At 42.0% G+C, this 22135-nt stretch overlaps 1 protein-coding gene across 3 annotated transcripts in view; it reads left to right on the top strand.

Moving 5' to 3' along the window:
- The window catches only part of FARP1 (FERM, ARH/RhoGEF and pleckstrin domain protein 1), a 263226-nt gene that overhangs the window by 38738 nt on the left and 202353 nt on the right, over positions 1-22135 (top strand). For all 3 annotated transcript variants that reach the window (XM_081047178.1, XM_081047179.1, XM_081047181.1), the window contains exon 2: positions 5085-5278. In XM_081047178.1, coding sequence (XP_080903304.1) covers positions 5108-5278 — 171 coding nt within the window. In that variant the 5' untranslated portion in view covers positions 5085-5107. The remainder of the gene's footprint in view (positions 1-5084; positions 5279-22135) is intronic.

Genomic DNA, 22135 nt, shown 5'->3' with positions numbered 1-22135 from the left:
AATAGGAATCCTTGTGACCTGAAGGGGTGTGTGTGTGTGTGTGTGTGTGTGTGTGTACACACAATCCTTTCAACCTTTGTTTTTCTCTTGCTCGAGACTGGTAATGTTCTCAGTGCTATCTTTATCTTTTTCACTTTGCCTTAGCAATAGACTGCTTCCTGCGAGCGTGGCTTAGCTGTGTGGTTTCTCATTCAAGTCCACATTTGGTGCTTATTGAGATTTCCCACCACACTGCATCCAGGGAAGCTCGTAGTGCTAACCTGCGCCTCTGTTCCCTTTGTTGCCAGGAAGCTAGTGTTGGATTTGTTGCTCAGGATGTCCCACTTATTTGGGGAGTGCGGCTCTACAGGTGTGGACAGCCTCTTCAAGCAGTTTGACAACTCTTGGTCACATTTTGTGGTTCAGAGTTGCAGATGTCTTCAAGTAGCCTCGTGGATGGAATGATTTGTGTGTATATTCCTTATTGCTTTTGGGTGAATTCCAAGAGGAAGTCTTTATAAATCAGGATGCTACCATGTTTCCCCGAAAACAAGACCTAGCCAGACAATCAGCTCCAATGCATCTTTTGGAGCAAAAATTAATATAAGACCCGGTCTTATTTTACTACAATAAGACCGGGTTTTATGTAATGTAATATAATGTAATGTAATATAATACCAGGTATAATATAATATATAATATAATGTACTAGGTATAATATAATAGAATATATTACTGGGTCTCTTATTAATTTTTGCTCCAAAAGACGCATTAGAGTTGATTGTCCAGTTAGGTCTTATTTTCGGTGTAACAAGACAACTCAAGTTTTTTATCTGTTCGCTACCAGTTAAAAATTTTATTACTTTTTGTTGTACTTACTATTTTCTTTTCACTAACTTTTCAGAAACAAAGAATAAAATTGTTTCACAAACAGCTTTTTATTTTTAGGTCCCGAATGATCACGTTAGTGTAATGTGTGACAAGGAAAGAAATACTAATTTCCTTTACTTTGACTATTCCTGAAGGAAATCAGAAGTCAGGAAGTTCTGGAGGTCAAGTGAGAATAGAGCATGGCTTGATATTTATAAACGAGAGGCCTTTAGGTGTGTTAGACTTGTTCACCTAGCAGGCTGTGTTCTATTACTTGACTTACAATTCTGCTATCCATCCTCAGTTGTGGTTACCTGTTTCTGACTTGCCAGCGTTCCTCAGATATTCCCTTGACATTCTCAGGATGTTAAGCTCAGAACTCTTGGCTGGGTTTATATCTGAATTAAACAGTACTTTCTATGTACAGCAACAGTCTGCGTGCAAGTATGAAAACAAAAAGAATGTGTGACATACTTTGTTTAAACATTAACATCCAGAAGTAGAAATAATATATAGGCATGAGGTCATTTGAAAACTAAATGGAAAAAAGAAAGAAAACTAAAGAAAAGGAAAGTGAAGGTACCAAGCATCTATGAATCAGTAACTCAATTTGATTTTTAAATGCCAAGGTGCTCAAAATTGATCTTGGACCAGAGGGAGAGAAAGGGTTCAGTTTAGGAGGTGAGGGGAGTAGCTCCGCTTGAAGAGGATAAGGAGAAAATGCATTTGCAGGAGGGGTCCTAGCACCTTTGAGATGGGGTGATACGGGAGGATAGGCTCTTCCATTAGCTCCCTGAACGGGCATCAGCCACAGCCAGATGCATGTCTCCCGGACTCAGGGCAGCAGGAAGCAGAGCGGCCAGGCCCAGCATCAACGTCCGAGCACAGGGCCTGTCAATTCTGATGGAGTGCAGGGCAGAGAAGGCAGGATTAGAGGAGGGATGTTTTGAATGCAAGGAGAGGTCAATGCCAAAGTAGGGAAAAATGAAAAGAGGAGCCTGGGAGTGGGAAGACAACCGCACTGATGTCATAGTTTTCTCTGGAGGTTGCATTTATTTTTAACCATGAGCCAGTGAACAGAAAACACGGGGAAGTAATTTCGCCTGGTTTGTGAAAATTGTATTTTAAACACAAGTGTTTTCATAATTAATGTATACCACCCAGATTAGATTCATCACACAAATATTGATCTCTTTTTCACTTTGGTGTAAGGCACTGTACAAGGATTACATATGAACAAGGTCTAGTCTCATCTCTCAAGATTCATAGATGAATTAAGCAAAGCACAGAACACGCAGCCCAACAGATTAGAATTAAGTTCTTAAAAAAATCTTATTTGGGGCAGAAATTTGAAACGTACTTATAAACAACCTGTGAAATCGCAGGTGGTTCTTCAAAAAAGAAGGAACAATTCTCAGAAAGGCTGGTTCTCAACTAGCATTGCCTTGTCACAGAACCCCAATCTTAAAGGATTGCATAAGAACAAATAATGATCTCTTGCAGGCTGTGGTGGAAAGTTAGTTGGGAAAGTGTGTGTGGGAGAAATAAGAAGTAAGTACTGTTTCCTAGGTAGCCATTAGACCCTTTTTCTGCCTGATCAAAGGCGGTGTCTGTCTTTTTAGTCCAGGGTGGTTTTATGACTCAGGTTATTGAGATGTCTCCAGAGTTTCTGATCTGTTGACCTCAGGGCCAGCCCTTCATGTCACAGTGAGAATGTCGAAGTTTTGCTAAGAGGGAGGGAGGTGTTTCCATATGGAATTTTGTGGGAAACTTCTGGGAACCGGACTCTTCAGAAGAAGGATAAGCATGTGTTGGGCAGGAAGCACCTGGAAAATAAGATGACAAACTGGGTGGTTTTTCCTGAATAAAGAGCTAAAGGGTGACTTGTTTTCAGATCTGTAAGACTTAGCTCTGTACCTCGCACCACAGGTGACCCCTTGGTGCCCCTTCCATGGCTTTATCACTAAGTGTCACTGGCTCTTTCTTTCCATGCCTCTTTTCCATCTTCTCCATGAACCCTTGTATGAGTTTGCTGGAGCTGCCATGACCAAGTACCCCAGGCTGGGTATCTCTCAGTGTGTACACATTTCCTTTTCTTAAAAGGACACCAGTCAGATGGGATGGTGGCCCAACTTAGTGGCCTTCTTTTAACTTAATCACCTCTTTAAAGACCCTTTTCCCCAATACAGTCACATTCTGAGATATTGGGGATTAGGGCTTCAACATAAATTTGGGGGTGGATGGACATAGTTCAGCCCATAACAAACCTCATGACTGGGTACGTTCGTTCTTTTTGCCTTTTTCGTTCCATGTCCCCCACATTCATTTCCTGTCATCATGGCTTTAACTTGTGCAGCAAGATGGACTGTGAACCCATATCCCACAGGCAGCGCCACCTCTCCTCAGCCTGCTGGATGTCCTTTTATAACCCTACACAGTATCCCCAATCAAACTCACACCTTCCCCTCCTGCTTCCTCTCCCCCACCCTGATTTAAAACTTTCTGATCATCATTAGGCTTCTATCTCCTCTCAATAGCTAACCATTTACAACATGGGGTTGGGGTTCATTTTTCCACAAAATTGGTTTTATAAAATCACTTTCATTTTCATCGCTTCTCTCCACATTATCCCCTCAAGCCCAAATTGTTGCAACAGCTTTGTAATTGGATGTCCCTAGCCATACCTGCCATCGTAACTTTTTTTATTTTGCAGCCCATAGTATATATCATTTTCAGATTTATTTTTCTAAAATTCTACTTTTTGTTGTTGTTATTACCCCAGTGGCTTCTTACCGCCTACAGTGTAAAGACCATATTTCTCAGCTAGGCATTTGAGGTCTGATTCCAGCGTGTCTTCCAAATGCATCTTTAACTCTTCAGCATTAGTTCTCACTCTTCTTCCTATATGACATCTTATTTCTGTCCCATAGCTTTGTTGGTGCTTAGGCATTCCTGGAATGCCTCCTCGTGTATTTCTGTCTCCTTCCAAGTATTACCCAATGTCTGAGACTAAATCGAGTTGAGTTTCTACCTTCTCCATGATGGAAGCCCTCCCCTCTTTTTTAAAAACCACTTCATCTGATGTTGAAATCTCATTCCTTTGTGCTCTTGCGACACTTAGTATATTGGCCATAGTATAAATGTACTGCAGATTGGTCTAGTTGTCAGGCAGCCATTACTGAGTGCCACTCTGTGCCAGGCATTGTACCTGGGTAGGTGCTGAGGTCCTACCCATATTCTAGAAGGGGTTTATGCTTTAGGTTTATCATGATGTCCTGGGGGAGGTGAACAGGCAGACTCAGATGGGATTGACCACCATGCTGAGGCTTGACAGGCTTGTGAGCAAGAGGGCGCAGTAGGACCCAAGCTCTGCCCGGGAGTCAGGGCTGAGACGTTGGAACTGACTGAGCTTTAAAGCAATGGTAGAAGTTTCCAGGTGGAGAATGAGTGCAGAGCATTCAGTCAAGAGACCCACATAGCGAGACAGAAGCAGTAGGAGGAGAGTGAGAAACGCGGTGTGGTGTGAGAGAAGAGTGGCCTGTTTGGAGAGGAAAGATGATTGTATTTTGTTTTTAGGAAAATAACTTTGTTGAATCTATACCATGTAGGATGGTTTGGGGAAGGGGGAACCAAGTCATGGGGTTGGCAGGGAGGAAATGAATGAATTAGGAGGTAGTTGTCATAGAAAGAGCAGAAGAAATCAAAAGACTAACACTACATTGTGTTGCTTGTATTTGTGTGAGTGTACATTTAGTTTTCTCAACCTGATTATAAACTTGGGAGCCACATATATGTTTTATCTATTTATGGTTATAATACATTATTTAGTATGTTACTGTGTCCAGAAAAGGTAATTAATGGATGCTAATGATATGGCTTAGGCAGTGTTCATTATCTTCCTGCCAGACTTGAAATGTGTAAAAAGCAGTACGTAACTCACTGTAGACACTGAATAATATGTTGAGTACTACTGAATCTGTAGTATGAATAGTGAAGAGCTGACTGTAAAACAAGAAAGGAATAAAATATGTAAAAATATGCAAAAGAATAAAATGCACACAAATATTTGCATGCCATGAGTAGCTAAAGGTGACATTGTTAGTGAGGGGACTGGGGTTCATACTGTGGTTCCTGGAAATGACACGAAGGGTAGAAGACGACAGACGTTACTTAGGTGGTTTAAATGAGTCTCCTCTTCTGATCGATGTATTTTTCTTTCTCACTGCTTCTTGCAGATATTACATAATCTGCTTTCATCATGGGAGAAATAGAGCAGAGGCCAACTCCCGGATTGCGACTGGGGGCCCCAGAGAATTCGGGGATCAGTACCTTGGAACACGGGCAGAAGCCGCCCCCAACACCTTCAGGAAAACTCATGTCCATCAAAATCCAGATGCTGGATGACACCCAGGAGGCATTTGAAGTTCCAGTAAGTGGAGGGTGTATCTGTAAACCCAAGTGTGTGGGCAGCCTTTGGCGTGGGGAGCTTCATCTCATTCCCGTGTTTCAGTGACATGAGACGACAGGAAGAGGGTCTGTGTATGCTGCACCCCCCAACACTCCTCGGACCCTTTCTGGTTCTGAGCTGTTCGATTTTTAGATTTATGAACTGCCTCTATAGTGATTACCATTGGGCACATCTTGAATTTTACTATGATTTTCCATGTACTGATATATATGTGTATGCATGTGCACATGTATGTATTATATATATTTGAATTAGAGGGAATTGTGGTCTTGTGGCTGGATCTCAGTTTAACTTGCTCGTCACAGGCAATTCTTCTGCATGTGTGTGCGTGTGTGCCTTCTCTAAGGGACTGGCAAAAAAGGTCCTGAGAAAACCACCGAAGAGCTGTGCAGGTGTTCTCATGTCAAGGGAGACATTGACAGCCATGTTTGTGGGTGGCGAGTCGGGGTGCAGGAAAACCCTGATCCAAGCCCACAGTGTGGCAGCCCTAGAATTGAAGAGGCCCACCATTCCAGGGCCAGCGGTGTCTGGGAGCCCGGCAGAGAGGAGGGAACCGGCAGCCATGGCCTCTTGCTTCAGCTGGAGAACTGCACCCCCATGGTTCTGTTTTCCTCAGAGCTCCTGCCCTTCCTTATCCTTCTCCCCAACCTCCTCCTTAAACAGAACTCCTAAACAGAGTGTAGGGATCCACCGCTCGGTATGTGCAGATAGGAGGAGTTCTTGTTCCCAAAACAGGGAGCATAAGCTGTGTGTGTCTGGCTCTCTGGAGTTCTGACTACACTGTCCTCCAGCATCATTATCTCTTACATGAATTCGAGTCCACAGACTTCGCACACTTTGGTTTTCATTTTTCGTGCTCTGTCTTGGGTACTAAACACCACATCTAAACATTGGGTACTAAACATAGTGGGGGAAGAAAATAACTCTCGAATTCCAGATAGCCAGCTTGTAGACCAAGTTTGGGAACATAACCTGTTTTTAAAGTGGAGACGATTCTGTTGGCAAGAGTGACTGCAACGTAGATTGGCATTAACGCCTGTAACCCATCATTTAATCATGTGTTTGATATGGTTCATTATATTCATTTCAAAGAATATTGTTCAGAGTGTGAATTATCACTAAGTGTCTCAGGGAAAGATAAATCTCAGACTAGCTCTGTTTAAAACCACTAATTCATTGCACATCGCAAGCAACCTTTGTATCTTTCTAATTTTTTTGTTTTGGAAGTTATATCTATCAAGGCCTTGGGAACATCTTCATATCTTGGTGAACAAAGCTGTTGCTAGTCTGCTGAAATTGTAAAAATAAATTGAGACGTGCACCTGCTAGCCCCCTCCCCGCCCCCCCCCCCGCCCCCCGGCAATTTTTTGTCTTCATTGCTAGGCTGGTTTGGTGAGGTATTTAGTTTCAGTATTTCAGTGTTTCCTTTTTGGTACAGTTAAGGCGTTCTGAGCCCAAGTCTCTAGAAACGCATTCTATTAAATGGTGCTCCCGTGTGTGCTTTGGACTGGGGAGCTATGAAACACTGCTGTTGTGTGTACCAGCTACAAGGAACATTGTACTATATTCAGCTGCAGTTCTTCAGTTTCCCTAAACTCTGTTCCTACCTACTATTTAGGGACTATATAGGAGCTCCCTGCCTAAGAAATAGGAATAGAAATGTTTTCATCTTTTAAAATTATTTTACTTGAGAATTTCTGACGCCTGTGCTTTGTATTTGTAACTTCTCTGCCTAGAAGGAACCTTTCTTGCTCCCCCCCCCACCCCATAAACTCCTGTGCACCCTTAAAGGCCGTATTAGTTTTACCCAGATGCCAACTCCTTGAGGCAGTGACTGGGGCTTTTACTTCCCTCCTTCAGACCTCTTTGCTCAGATACCTATCGTAGGGTTGAGCTAGACTCCCTGGGTTCAAATCCCAACTTCTACGAACTCATTGACCACCTAGAACAAAGTACTTAACCTCTCTATATTTCAGTTTTTCTCCCTTGTAAAATGAGGCTAATAATAAACCCTTCCTCATTTTATGAGAATAAAAGAGTTGATACAAATAAAGTGTTTGGAGCAACTCTTGGCACGTAGTAAGAGCTTCATACAAACACGATTAGTGATGTTGATATCCATTTGCCATATCACTGCTGGCTTCTCAGGGCTGGGGCCTTGTCTTGTCTCATCCCCAGTGCTGAGCCCAACACCTGGCCTGTGGTAAGTGCTCATTAAATGTTTGCTGACTGACTGTTAGGGTGAGTTTATTTTATAAGTAGAATTAATGTCACTGTTAGTTTTTAACATGTCTCCTCCATTCATATTTTTATTTTCTAGTTTGGTCAGACTGTTCCTTCTCAACCAATGGACAACAGATGTTTTCTATAACTGCCTGTAGAAAGGCAGATATCAGCATTTTTATTGACGAAGCTGATTCTAAATTGCTACCTTGTGCTTTTTAAGAACAGAACCAGCCAGGCCTTCACCAGCTGGAAGGCATCAGGCTGGCCGTGGTGACTCAATCGCAGTACTCAGGATTGGAGCAGAGTGACACGGGTTTACAAGAGACCCAGTTCCCCATAACTGCTTTAAAACCTTGCTCCAAAACTTTGTGCTGTGAATTCATCAGGGCTGAGGGTCTGACCCTGGAAGTGTCCCTGTCACCCACGTGTGATCCCTCCTTTGGCTGGGCTCCACAAGAGCATGGATTCTCTTTGCTCACTCCCATTTGCCACATGGATGAGCAGGGCACATGGCCAGAAGTCATTACAGTTTCCCTGGAGGAACATTCTTCTTTGAACCATGTCTTTCCTTGGGGATTGAATTTCCTGGGCCTTTTCTCACTACTTTTGTTGTAGCATATGGATGGATGCAGGCGAAGTCGTTACTGTAAATGCAAATTCCTTAAACATTTCCTGGCACAGATAACCAAACGATACTCTCTATGGTTGCTTCCATTGCTATTTATAGACTTTAAAAATTATTTAAGTGTTTAACCCTTTGAGAGGCTTCAGCAGTGAGCATCAGACTTTTCCCATTCTGTAGCCAGCTCCACTACCACCTTTGCTCTTGAACTTGGGTAGTTTTTTTTAGGTATTTCCTCTGTAGAATCGGAAGTTCAAAAAGAATTGATAGTAAATTCTTACACAGTGTTTTATCATCTTTATGTGTAAAATGCTGTGCAAATAAGCCTCACCCTGTGGTTTACGATACATGCAGTTTACTGTTCAAACCGGGGGTTATAACACCAACTGACTCTTGTGGATCTGAAAAGGTTAATGACACCCCTCCACTTCCGTGCAAGTATCATCCTCTCTTGAGGTCCCTGAGAAGGTTTTATGTGTTCTGTCCTCACGACCCTGATGGTAAACAAACACGGTTCCTACTGACGTTTTTAGGATGCAGCAGATGGTTTCTTCTCAAGTGTTTATTCAGCTCATGTGTTTTCATTAGCAAGGTCACTCTAGGAAAAGCTGAGAAGAGCAGAGGAAGTAAAACCAAGCCATCTTTTACTTCTTTTGAATAGCCCCGGTCAGAAAGGTTGGGAAAGTTGGGAAAGATGCTTGAGGGTGACAGGTAGACTCCCAGACTTTGTTGAAGGGGAAGCAGGAATGGCCTGGGGTGGGCAGGCGGATCGTGGTGGGGCATTTAGGAAATGGCACCACCGTTAGTGGTGGCAGAAAGAACTTGTCGGCAACTCTGGCCATCCCAGGAAACTACTGGTTTGGTATTTACATCCTATCGTTTTGCTCGGAAACTTTTATAGCTCCCAACTGCCTAAGGGTAAAGTACAGACTTCTGACTTGAAGAGGTTGGGAGAGAGCAGGGAGCCCTCATGAAGGGTCTGCTGTAGACAGCTCAGCTGCTTGGGCTGCTTCCATCAGTATCTCCACCACTGTCCTGTGTGTTTTATCTTCTACAGGAGTGTCTCAGGCCAGAAAATTCTCCTCTCTGTTTTCATGCTTAGTTTGGGCCTCCCACAGGTAGAATGTGAGTTCTGTGGGGGCAAGGCGTTTTTTGTGCTTGTTTATCATTGGATCCTACACGTGAACAGTACGTGGACCAGCAGATACCTGATACCTGTAACCAATTGCCCGCACTTCTGTTCAGTTGTTTTACTCGCACACATTACGAGAAGAGGTTGGTGCTGTCTTCTCGTTGAAATGAGGCGACCCATGGGAAGAGCTTTCAGTTCTTCCTCATGTTTGCACAGAGTTAAGATAGGACTGGGATTGGGACCCAGCCCCCGTTAACCCAACACTCTCTGCTTTCCCTGCACTGGGCAGCCGCCCCTTATAAGATCTGGTGGGCTTTCACTGTCTCACCCCACTGGGTCTTTTCAAATTGGCGTCCCAAAGGGAAGGCCACCGCATTCTCCCCTCTGTCCTGCTCTGCGTCTTTCCCCATTCTAAACACTGCCCGTCCTCCACTTCTAACAAACTGATCAAAATCCCACCACTGTCCAGGCCTCCCCACCACTGTCCAGGCCTCCCCACCACCACAGCCCTTGCTGGAGGCCACCTGTCTCTAATTACAGTACTTGTCTGTACCTCTAATTAGACTTTGAGTCACAGTCTCTAATCTTTCCTCTCTCCCAAATTAGTTTCTTAATATCTCTGCAACTTAGTTTGCTCATCTGCAAAATAAGGTGTTTGTTCCAGATCATATTAAAGGTTTTTTTTCTGCTTTTCCTTTTTGGGAAAGTTGGGACGCAGTGTTGACATGTTTGTTGATGAATTAATTGTTTAACTTTTCATGACTGTATATGTTAATTCCCTAGGCAAATGGGAAACTGAGGAAAGGGATTTTAAATTTAGAAATAAAAACCCCAAGCCCTCCAAAGCCTGATCAGACACAGAAGTTACTGTGTACCTGGTAAGTGCTAAAAGAGAATATGTGGTGAGGATAAGTAAGCATGCTATGATTTATATATAATATGCTACTACTTATGGAGCATCAGAATTTAATGAGTGTGGGGTAACTTGCAAAAACCTCACCGAATTAAATTGGACTGAACTATATATACCGCTTGACAATAAGACATAGGAAACTGAAAGAAGTTAAATGTTTTCTAGAAAACACATTAGTAGTCAGAAATAAACAGTTGGTTGAAAACAGACATCCAGTGTTTTTAAGAGAAATAATTAGTTTGCATGTCTTAATAAAAGAGATTGCAAAGGTGTTTTACTGGGGATGAAATTGCCTGTGTTCTCTCTGAGACCTAATTAGGAGTCTCATACTGCCAGCCCTGAAGTGATTAAACATTTATTTCATTTTCTTACCTTTTGAAATGAAAACAGTTGTTTAATTTTTTTAATTGCCACTGAAACTTGGGCTTGCCATTAATCGAGAGCTTGTTCTTCCAAGGGCTTTGTGATTCCAGAGAAGGTCTTAAATGGTTGTAGAATTCTAAAGCTGTCTTCTAAGCTTGAGCTCAGAAAAAAGGACAGAGTATAAGTTTGTCTTTTTAAAAAGCTGTGTGTGTGTGTGTGTGTACACCTCTAGTTTACATCAGGAAAAGCAGAGGCTGCCTGCTATGAACTGGGCTTAGGCTCACACACAGCAACTGTGTCTTTAGGCAATCACCTTCCTTTCTCTGTTTACTTATTTTGAATGAATTTTGTGTCCCTTTTTTATTTCTAGTTCAGCCATCCTAGGGAATGTGCCCTTTTCCATAAACTGCCAAAAGTCTTTCTTCCTTTTTTTTTTTTTGGTCCCCGACAAGGTGAGATGTACATATAACTCAAAGTCTCAGAGGAAAATATGTCTCCCTTTCCCATAAGCATTCTGCTTCTCACTCCCCCTGGAATGACCAGTCCCTGGTGGTGGGATTGCTCCCTTCAGTTGATCTGATTATGGTGATATTAGATGGCAGGTATGAGTTTCAGAGCTATTTTATTTTCTTTTGCTTGCAGTGAACATTAGAGGAGGTGTGGTGGTGGTGGTGGTGAGACCTAAATAAAATTTAATTGGCCATTTAAAACCAGAAGGGAGACGTGTATGCCCAGAGCTGTACTAACTGCCTCTTTAGCATCTGCAGTTTGAACCAGAATGAGGAGAAGGAATTTCACAAGTTTACACAGCTTTTTAAAATAAGTCAGTGTTTCTTTCTCCTTATCAGTGTTGCTTTTGGCTCATTTTATTAGCAAAGTTTCTGAAATAGTATTTGTGTCCACTCTGCTTTGCATAGTCCCTTTCTGTGTTTTATTTAACTTGAATGATAAATGGTGCTGTCTGGGGCTGGCCTCAGGAGGTTAAATTAAAGGCTATTTTAATCGATTAAAACCTTTTTCATAAATCATTTCAGCTCAATACTGTTAGCCTTCCTTCCTAGCTCTTTAGAAGCAAAGAGTAGAATTTAAATGTTAGCCCGAAATGTTTGTGTGTGCCCCTTTCAACTCCAGGCGCTCGTGATCAAAGCCAGTTCTGTAGCTCTGAAATGATGGCAGGAATTCTTTAACAGCTGTTTGCTATTTTCTCCCTGAAAAAAGAATCGCTCAGAGTAGGACCTATTAAAGAGAAGGAATAAACTGTAATTGAGGTCTATATCTAACATTAAAATGGTCAACGTTCTGAGAAAACGCAGCAAGTTTGAGAAGCTGCTTTTCTCCTCTTTTAAATGGAGATAATACATCTTCTTAATTATAAGAAACAGTGATTAAATGGGAAAGTGTAAGACCTTGGATCTGGGCTTCATCGCTTACTAGCTGTTTGACTCTGGATGAGCAGATAACCAACCATTCCCAACTTATTTGTCTCTAAGTAAAGAGACTACCATGTTTCCCCCAACTAAGACCTAGCTGGACCATCAGCTCTAATGCGTCTTTTGGAGCAAAATTAATATAAGACCTGGATCGGGTATAATATAATATAACATAATATAATATAATATAATATAATATAAGATAGTACCGGGTCTCATATAATGTTATATTTTATTATATGAGACCTGGTATTATCTTATATAATATATTATATAAGACCGGGTCTTATATTAATTTTTGCTCCAAAAGACGCATTAGAGCTGATGGTCTGGCTAGGTCTTATTTGCGGGAAAACATGGTACTTACCTCATGCTGCTGAGGTGACATTCAGATGGAATCACCTTCTGTACAAACACCTTGCAGAGTCCTGGACACACACTGGGTTCTCATAAAAGTTAGTCTTTTTTTCCTTCCTTTCATTCTAAGCTTTAGTTTCATTATTGTTCTTTAACAGAATTGAGATCCTGCTTTCGTTGTAGAGCTGTTGGGTAGGTGAAATGGAAAAAAGAAAGCATATAAAAGCACTTTATTAAAAACTGCATACTTGTATCAGGTGGAGTAATTCCTCTCCCCTCTCCCCACCCCAGCTTTTTGTATAGTCTCACTTTTACTTGAGCTTTCTTTGGAGCGTGAGTTCTTACCTAAAATAGAGATGTATCCCAGGTGGCTTTCGAAGGTCTGCAAACATGACTTGCCACTTGCATAGTTGTGATGAATTCTCAATTTCTAACAAGCACGTTTACTTCCTTTTTTTTTTTAATGATATTATCTGTAGCTTCTCTGAGCTTCAGGTAGGCTAGCTTTTAAAATTGAGGGGTGTCCTTTTAGCTTAAAATTTTGTGTGCATTTATGCTTTGCTGAATTCTTGGTTTCTATTTATTTGGCCCCGATATGGTTTTTCGAGAGCCAGGATTTTTCTAGGAGAATCTTGCCATCCCTCTAGCACAGACTGGACTCAGGGTTTCAAGACCCTGGAGGGCATCTCTTCCCAGCGTGAGTGGGTTCTGGGGGCCCATTTCAAGGGAGCAAGACACTCCTATTTGAAATCTGAAACGTTGACATACAAATCAGACTGATTTTTAAATAATCAGCTGTCTTTTTATGATTCACTTATTTGTTGTCTTCCATTACTTTAGACATTTGAGTTGGCATCATGGTTTTCAGTCCTAAGAAAAATACAGGGTGATGTAATTAATTTAAGGTCTACTGTAGCTAAAATGATTGTGGAAAAGAGCAATTTTAAAAGTCTTTCGTACTCTGCAACTGTGAAGAGAGCTGGGTAGGTTTATCTTTCCTCATTTATACAAACAGGAAGTTAGTCTCGATACCCACAATGGAATTCGGTGGCTCTGGTGTTATTTTATGGAATGTGATCTTGGAAACATGATATGAGTTCCACGAATGTTTATGGACATGTGAGGCAAGGTGCTGCTGGTGATAAGAAAATGAATAAAAACAACAACTACCCTTTTAAAAATACCTTGCTGTGTGCCAAACATTGTGCTACGTCTGTACGCACATTATCTCATTGATGGCTGATCACTGATTCTATAATGTAGGTGTGAATGACCCTGGTGAGGCCTAGAGGGCATAAGGGACTTGGTCTGGTCATTGAGCTGGGAGCAAGGAGCCGGGGTCCCAGCCCACTGAAGCCCTGCTTTCCCAGTCCTGTTAGATGCCCCTGGGCCATAAGAAGCCCTTAGCGAGGATAAGCCAGCACCAGTCATGCTAGTCCCTGAGACAGCTGCCAGTGATACGCGCTTGTCGTTCGGCAGTGGGGAGGATGTTGAACACAGCTGAGTCTGCGGGAGGGACACCCAGTGACCAGAGGACTCGCAATGTCCTATAAACATGGTGGAGACTGATAAGGGCCTTAGACAGAATACCGGGAGCTGACAAACGAGAAATGAGGGAAGTGGAATCGATAGGACTTGGCAGCTGATGGGAAGGGAGCACCCAGAGAGTGGGAGAGCATAGATAGGCAGTCCTTAGGTTTCCAACCCGAGTGGCTCTGTGCTGCCACAGAGGACTAGGAAACGAACTTGCACAGGCCTTTCTGTGACAACAGTTATACTAGAAATGTCTTCTTTAGTTGACATGAAGGGAGTGTTGCTAATGTTGCTCGTGAAGGGCATTGCCTTATTTTAATCCCAAAGAACAATCTGGGGCTGTGTAAAGGAACCTCCACGATTCATAATGATGATGTAAATTGTACAAACTGGAAGTACGAAGTGGAGGTTGATTGCTTCATTTCCATTTATATTAGGACAATTATATTTACTCTTTGTATTTCAATTTCCTTGTCATCCACAAGCCACTTTGCTCAGTGTACCACCCTTAAGTGAAGGCTAGGCTGGGAAAACATTGAAATCCAGCATCTTCAACGCCTGTTCAAAATCATTGAAAACGAATGGGGTGATTGCTTTCATTAGCTTATTGTTTAATTTTGATGCAATTTAGTTATGAGCTGTACTATAAAGCACGTTTGGCTATTATGTAATCTTCCAGAGGTCATTTGTCAGAATGTGTTTCTGTCAGCAAACAGAACTCAGATGCTCACTCAATACCTTTGATCTAGACATAAGACTGAATGTGTAACGAGTTGAAAAGCTAGACCAAAGAGCATTGGTTATTAGGACATCACAGCAATACCTTTTTATCATTAAAATCTGTATTAGTTTCCTAAGGCTGCTGTCACAAAGTAGCACAGATGGGGGGAGGTGGGGAGGGAGGCTTAAACAACACAGATATATCCTCTTATAGTTCTGGAGGCTAGAAGTCCAAAGTCAAGGTGTTGACAGGGGTGGTCCCTTCTGAGAGAAAAGGGGGAGGCTTCAACCTCTGAATTTGGGGGACACAGTTCAACCCATAACAAAAGCATATTTAACATTTTAAAGATGAGGGGACAAGAACATACATTTTACCAGGAGCCTCAAGGAGGCTTTCCCTACACACAAACACCTCTTTACAATAAAGCAGTTTTAGTCTTTGTTCTCACTGCAACTTTTACAGAAAGATTTCCTTTTTGATATTGTTGAAAACAGTGCTTATAGCTCATTGTGTATAAGACTCTATCTGATAGTAAATCTAAAGCATTCCTCAATTTCTGATGCTGAGTATGTGTCCCTTAACTAGGAATAGCAGAAATAAGAAATAAAAGGGCATATGACTGATCTTCTCCCAGAGCACAGCGGACATTGAATGTGATAGATGTCCAGTATAAATATTTGGTCACAGTTTTATGAAAGCCCGGGCCCTGGTGTTGGTGATATTTGTCCAGTGCTGGCACTGGCTTGGTTTTCTGAATCCTAGCTGATCTGCCTCTCAATCTTGTCCCTCGCATTATATTTTTCCTTCAACCTCGTAGCAATCTCCGCTCTTTCCACCGTCTTGTCCCAGGCCCCTGGTCCTCGTTGATTGTGTCCTCTGTTCAGATCGCAGTGATTTATCCTTTAGGATCCCCCGCCCCCTTGCCAGCCCCTCAGACTCTCCCTTGCCTTGCTCTGATTCCAGCAGTGGCCACAGCTCCGTTCTTCTTTACTGCTATGTCCAGGCAGTTAGAGCTATTGGAAAAAAATTATACTACAAGTTGTAAATTTACAAACTCAGATCTCTCCTGGTCCTCAGAGCTTCCCAGCTACTATCACAGAGTGTCCTTGGTCACTGCTTTCCTGTGTCCCACGGTGGCTGCTGCCAACCTTTCAGTCCCTTCAGGTCCTTTTACTCCTGCGGCCCTACCAGTCAGCCAGTCACGTTCACGGCAGGAAACGGACGACACCCTCAAAAGATTTTACCTGGAAATAATTTGCCAACTGCACAGTTCCCAGAAGCGTGGACAGGGAGAGTTCAGGAAACCAGTGAAGGACGTGCAGCAGCAGCGGGAAGGTGCTGTTGCCCTTAGTCTTAAAGGGGCAAGGAGAGGGGTTGGTTCCGAACATCCCATCCACCCAACCCAGCCAGAAGCTCGTGAGACAAGGGAGTCTTTAGGGGCCAGCCAGCAGGGACAGTGAGAGAACAGGCAGGGCACCCTTTCTCTTAGGAGATGGCTAAGACGTCTGCCTCACAGAGCAAATGAAGGTCGCCAAGTTTGGGTTCCCTGAAGGTCAGACCTCTAAGATTCATGCTTGTCTCCCTTCCTCTGTCTTCACTGCCATCCCTGCAGTCTCCGGTGAAGGGTTCCTCGTTACACCACTGACCTTTCCATCCTGTACCTCCTGCAGCACATTCCTTCACATCCACAAAAGTAGATTTCATTTACATATAAGTCCTGTGATTCATGGACATGCTTTCATTTGATTTGCTGACAGTTTTGTCAGTAGAATTCACATGATGAAGAAAAATAAACCAGACAGGGCGGTGTAATAGTTCTGGCATATACCGAACATGGTGAGTTGAGACAAAAACCGAGACACTGCTGTTAACCATCTTATCCTCCCTTAGCCAGATTTCATGATTTTTCTAAGTACCAAGATGACATGTTTTATTAGTGCTGTTAAATGGAACATCTGGTTCCATAATACAGTGTTGAGGATTACGCTTCCCCTTTATTAAGCGGGTTGCAGTGGTATTTAACAGCTCACTGCGATGACTGGCCACAGGGGGAAACTCTAGGAGTCAGGCCATTGCTCTGCTTGGAATCTCCTGGTGTCTTGAGCTCTCACCCGTTCTTCATATCCAAAGAGGAGCACCTTCATTCTAAGCAAAGTCTTTGTGTTTCCTACCTGTGAACTTTCTGAACCCTAATAAAAAAGATGGTCTCCTTTCCGCCTACCTTTCCATTCCAAGGGCAATTTGTCTAAGGTGGGCTTTTCTGTTAGTGCCCACCGCTGCCTTACTTCTCTTCTGAAACTCCTGAAAGGTACATGACAGTGTTAGAAAATAAAGTCCTAATTTCCTCCAGAAAACTGGTTCAACAGAAACTGAGACACTGCCAGCAGCCCTTCGGCGTCCTGCCAACCGGGGACCATTTAGAGAGCAGTTTTATGTGGGTACAAGTAACATTGCTTAGCTTCCAAACTTATTTGTGCTCTCTCTCTGGCTCCCAAAATGCTTGACTATGGGGGCCTGGGGAGTTGGTTTTGTGTTTGGTCATTGTTTGGTGGTACACAAGGTACTAGACTAAAGCCAGTTCTTTTTCTCTGTACCCTGTACCCACATGAACCCTTGGGGCGGTCAGTGATGTTTGTAAGTCCTACTGCCTACCCTTCAGCCGTAGCATTAGAGTGACACTGCACTTGTAGTCCATTTTCCTGGGCTATTCTCTCACTTAACAACTCAATCTGACATTTGTTGAAATATAGGTATTAGTTTGCTGGGGCTACTGTAACAAAGTACCACAGTTGCAGCTTAAACAACAGAAATGTATTATCTCACAGTTCTGGAGGCTGGAAGTCTGAGATCAAGGTGTCGGCAGGTTTGGTTCCCTCTAAGGCTGGGAGGGAGAATCCTGGCTCTGGTGGTTTACTGACCGTCTCTGGTGTTCCTTGGCTTGTAGATGTATCTCTGCCAATATCTGCCTTCATCTTCACATGACGTATTGTGTGTGTGTGTGTGTGTGTGTGTGTGAGTGTGAGTTCATTCCTTTTATAAGGCCCCAATTCTTAACTTGATCATCTGCAGTGGCCCTCTATTCCACTAGGGTCACTGGGGATTGGGGCTTAGGACTTCAACATATGAATTTTGGGGAGACACAATTCAACCAATACATATAGCAGCTTTCATTTTTTTGGCTTCTTTATGAAACATCATTTGAGAAACGGGCCTTTGGCTGCTGGGACTTCTAGCTATGCAACTTAGGTACCCAGCTTTCTGCTCTTGTGCTTTTGGAGCACAATGTAGAATGAGACATTTTCCTAGTAAGTGGAAGAGACTTTTATCTCCCCAAACTCCTTAAATCACACACATAATGAAAATGAGACCTGTAGCATGGACAGCCATATTAGATGAGAAATCTTGTCTGTTTCAATCAAGTAAATTGTAGGAGTGGGTTGGTTTTGAGTAATTTTCCTTCCTCCCCCAGCATTTTTCAGTGAGTCAGTAATGTGAGAATGCTAGCTTGAAAGTCACTGTGTGGTACCTCCCAACGTCATCCTGTTGCCTTCTAACTTCGTTCACTCTGATTCTGGCAAATATCCATTCCTTTGATGTATTATTAGTCCAGGTTGAAAAAAATAAGCCTTCACTGTGGTCTCCGCGTCCTCTCAATCTTCAAACACTTATGCCAAAGAACATCACTAATGGTTAGAGACATGCAAATTAAAACCGCAATATCATCTCCCGCCCACTAGGGCAGCCGCTGTCAAAAAAGCAGAATATAACAAGTGTGGGTGCAGATGTGGAGAAATTGAACCTCCTGTGCCCAGTTGGTGGGAATGTAAAAGGGCAGCGACTATGGAAAACATGATGGCAGTTCCTCAAAAATTAAACATAGAATTACTGTATGATTCAGAAATCTCGCTGGGCATATATCCAAAGCCATTGAAATCAGAGTCGGGAAGAGATAGTCATACACCTGTGGTCATTGCAGCATTATTTACAATAGCCAGGTGGTGGAAGGAACCCAAGTGTGTGTCGAGGATGAAATAACTGGTGATATATACAAACTTTGAAATATTATTCAGTTATAAAAGGAAGGAAATCTTGTCAAATGCTGCACCATGGATGAACCTTGAAGACATTATGCTGAGTGAAATAAGCCAGTCGCAGAAGGGCAAATACTGTATGATTCCACGTCTATGACGTACCAAGAGTAGTCAGATGCCGAGAGACAGAAAGTAGGATGGTGGTTGCCAGGCTCTGGGGGAAGGGGAAATGGAGAGTTATTGTTTAATGGGAATGTAGTTTCCGTTTTGCAAGATGAAAAGTTCTGGAGATGCGTGTGAATATACTTAACACTACTGAACTATATATCCACTTAAAAACAGTGAAGATAGGAAGTTTTATGTGGGGTTCTTTTTTTTCTTGCCATGATTTAAAAAAAAAAAAGGGAAACTAATTAAAATAGTCACAGCTGATTTTAGCTCTTGAGGAAAATAGTCTAGACCTTCATTTCCATTACACCGTGCCTAAGTTGAATCCTGACGGTGTACCAGGCAGGTATTGGGGGATGTAGGAGTACATTCAACTTTGGGTAAAAAGACTTGGAGGAAGGAAAAAACTCATTTAAATAAACTAAAATACTATGTCATAAGTATTGTGAGTTTAGCTCTAGAGAGAGATGACTGATGAAGACCCTTTGAAGACACCCAAGGTGACACTTAAGTTTCACCATCATTCAGGGCATCTTGGGTGTTTATCTCCTGTTTGTATAGCATTAGTTAACATTTTATGGCTTTTGACTCCCAGAGAAATGTTACATTCCTTTAAGGCTGGAACTAGGTTCTTTGTGACCTCCACAGCTGCTAGTGTGTTCCCTGCACATACCCGGAGTAAGGAGTTAACAGACCTTCTTTGTTCATTGATCTACTTGTGGGACCTTTAGCAAGTCACTTAATTCTAAGGGTCAGTTCTCCTCCAGTTGCATTATTTGCTAGGTTTTAGACTATGTAATGATTAAGAACATTTTACAAAGACAAAATTTCAGTATGATACTGAAGTTACCAAAGGTAACGTATGCAATTCTTTATTTTCTAATAATTTCTGTGTGTATTGACCAGCTAAAGAATGAGATTCTCAAAACCTTAGAAACTGAATCTTTTAATACTGCATAAAACATATCTTCCAGTAAACAAAGCCAAGTAGTATCACCCTGCTACGCTGGGCACGCAGATCTGCAGTTAAATATTGTTTTTGAGTAACAGAGGACATTTTAAGCAGAAAGCTGCCAAGGCATACCATTTGAACCTTGCTCTAATTAATTCCCTGCAAATGATCAATTTTCTACTCTTTGCCCTGCCTACATTTTCTCCTCCTTTGCAAACACTCATCTGACAAGGAAAATCAAGTAAGTCAAAATGGTATTTATTCTGCTTCTGTTGTGGTATTTGGAAACCTGTAGTCAAGAGTTTTTTATAAGCAATTTTAAACTTCTATTCCAAGAGAATAGCAGTTGGGTAGATTTTCCCATGATGAAATCTTTTATATTTTATTCACAACTCGAGGTCTCTGAATGACAGTGTAAAATAGTATTAACTTATGGTAGCAACGGGACATGTAGCATCATCTCAGAAGCATTTGTCTTAGAGGATAAAGTCACAACACAACATATAATGAAAACTACCCTGTTTCCCCGAAAATAAGACCTAGCCAGACAATCAGCTGTAATGTGTCCTTTGGAGCAAAAATTAATATAAGACCTGATATCATATCACACCACACCACACCATGTAAGACCTGGTCTTAGATTAAGTTTTGCTCCAAAAGACGCATTAGAGATGATTGTCCAGCTAGGTCTTAGTTTGCAGGAAACACGGTAGAAGGGAGATGTCAGGAACATGGGTGGAAAGCTGTGGGACTTGTAAAATCTCACCTGAGTTATTTGATCTCATTTACTCTACTGTACTGGGGATTTGGGCATTATTGAAAAAACTTGTCATTGCCCATGAAGCTGTCATAGTACCTCATTTTAATAATTGCTTGTCAACATGATGACTTTGATCATTAGAGGTGTTGCTATCTTTGTACAGATTATGGGATTTAGTGAGAACCAGAGAAACGTCTGATCTTTAAAAGAAGCCCTTAAACTTTTCGAATCCCTTAATACTTACCCCTAAAGCAATCTGTGTTCATTGTTGAAAACTGGGAAAATGAATAAAAATTTAAAGGGAAAAAAAAATCCTACATCATCCAACCAGACAAAGGTAATGGTATTTTATGGTATTTCCATGCAGTTGTTTTATATATTTTTTCAGTTAAGAGTCTTTGGGTTGTAAGCAGCAGAAAATGATTCTGGCTCATGTAAGTAAAGAGGGGGGCTTGTTGAAAAGTCATTGGGGCAGCTCCCCATGGCAGGTAGCATGGCCTGGAATTATTGTGAGCCAGGCAACCACCCGTTAGTCTTTTAGAATATCTTTTTATAAAATCAGAACAGATTGTATACATTGGGTACTCCTCGTTCTATCCACATTGGGAAATACACTGTTATGATAAATGGAGAGAATCTCAAAACGGAAGAATCTGAGGGAGTAGGAGGTATACACAGAGCAGCTACCCCCAGCTTGTCAGCAGCCCTGGGATTAACTGGGAATGCTTTAGCAGTTCCTGTGATCAGCTTGGGGAGCAAGGAGAACCCCCAAATACTTCCTGGGCCAAACTGGTATTTTGTTATACGACACAGAATAAATTCTTAAGACTTAGACCAGGGAGGGATAGAAAGATGACAGCAGAAAAATACAGGGCAACATGTAGGTTTTCCTATTTAGATGCTATTTTGTAATCCACTTCTGTTGTCGTCTTGGGATTCATAAAGGGCCAGAGTATTTTTCTCTTTCTTGTAGAGAATAAAATATCCTCCTTAAAATGTGTTCAGTTTTCACTTAGTTTTTTGTTTGACTAATGATTATGAATCTTTAGAGTGTTGTTAGTTTTCCTTTACATGGTCTCGCTTTCCCATTTGAGTCTTCTTTGTGACAAGCCACAGTTTCGTCAGCAGTAAAATCAGATTTCTTTCATCTACTGTTATTTTGCAGAACTGCTAGGGTCTATAGGAAAAAAATGTTTATCAGAAGTAGTTTTCAGATTTCCATGCTGTGAAGGTAGATTTCTTAAATTGGCACTAATGTGCCTAATTAGTAAGGCATGTCAAGATCATCTACTTACAAATTGCATTTCTACTGAGAATGCAGTGCTTGGAAACTTTAGATTGAATGACGTTTTTGATAGTATTTGATTTTCCCCCAAAAAGACCATAGTAGTTTCCTTTGTCGACAGAAGATCAAGTGAGGACCCCATGAATGCCTTCTGTGGTGCTGTCATTTAGGGTGGCCTCTGTCTGCAGGTTTGCATGTCCTCCTAGGCCCATGCCTGCAGGTTTTGTGTTCTAAATGACCGGTGTTGGCATGTGTTTAACTCCCTGGCCCAGTGGTTAGGCTTTCTTAGCAACGTATAAATGGTTGAGGACATTGGCAAAGCATC

Source organism: Rhinolophus hipposideros, assembly GCF_964194185.1.
Source record: "Rhinolophus hipposideros genome assembly, chromosome: 4".
Taxonomy (NCBI): Eukaryota; Metazoa; Chordata; class Mammalia; order Chiroptera; family Rhinolophidae; genus Rhinolophus; species Rhinolophus hipposideros.
The sequence above is the reverse complement of the archived record's forward strand: the minus strand, read 5'-3'. Positions and strand labels throughout refer to the sequence as shown.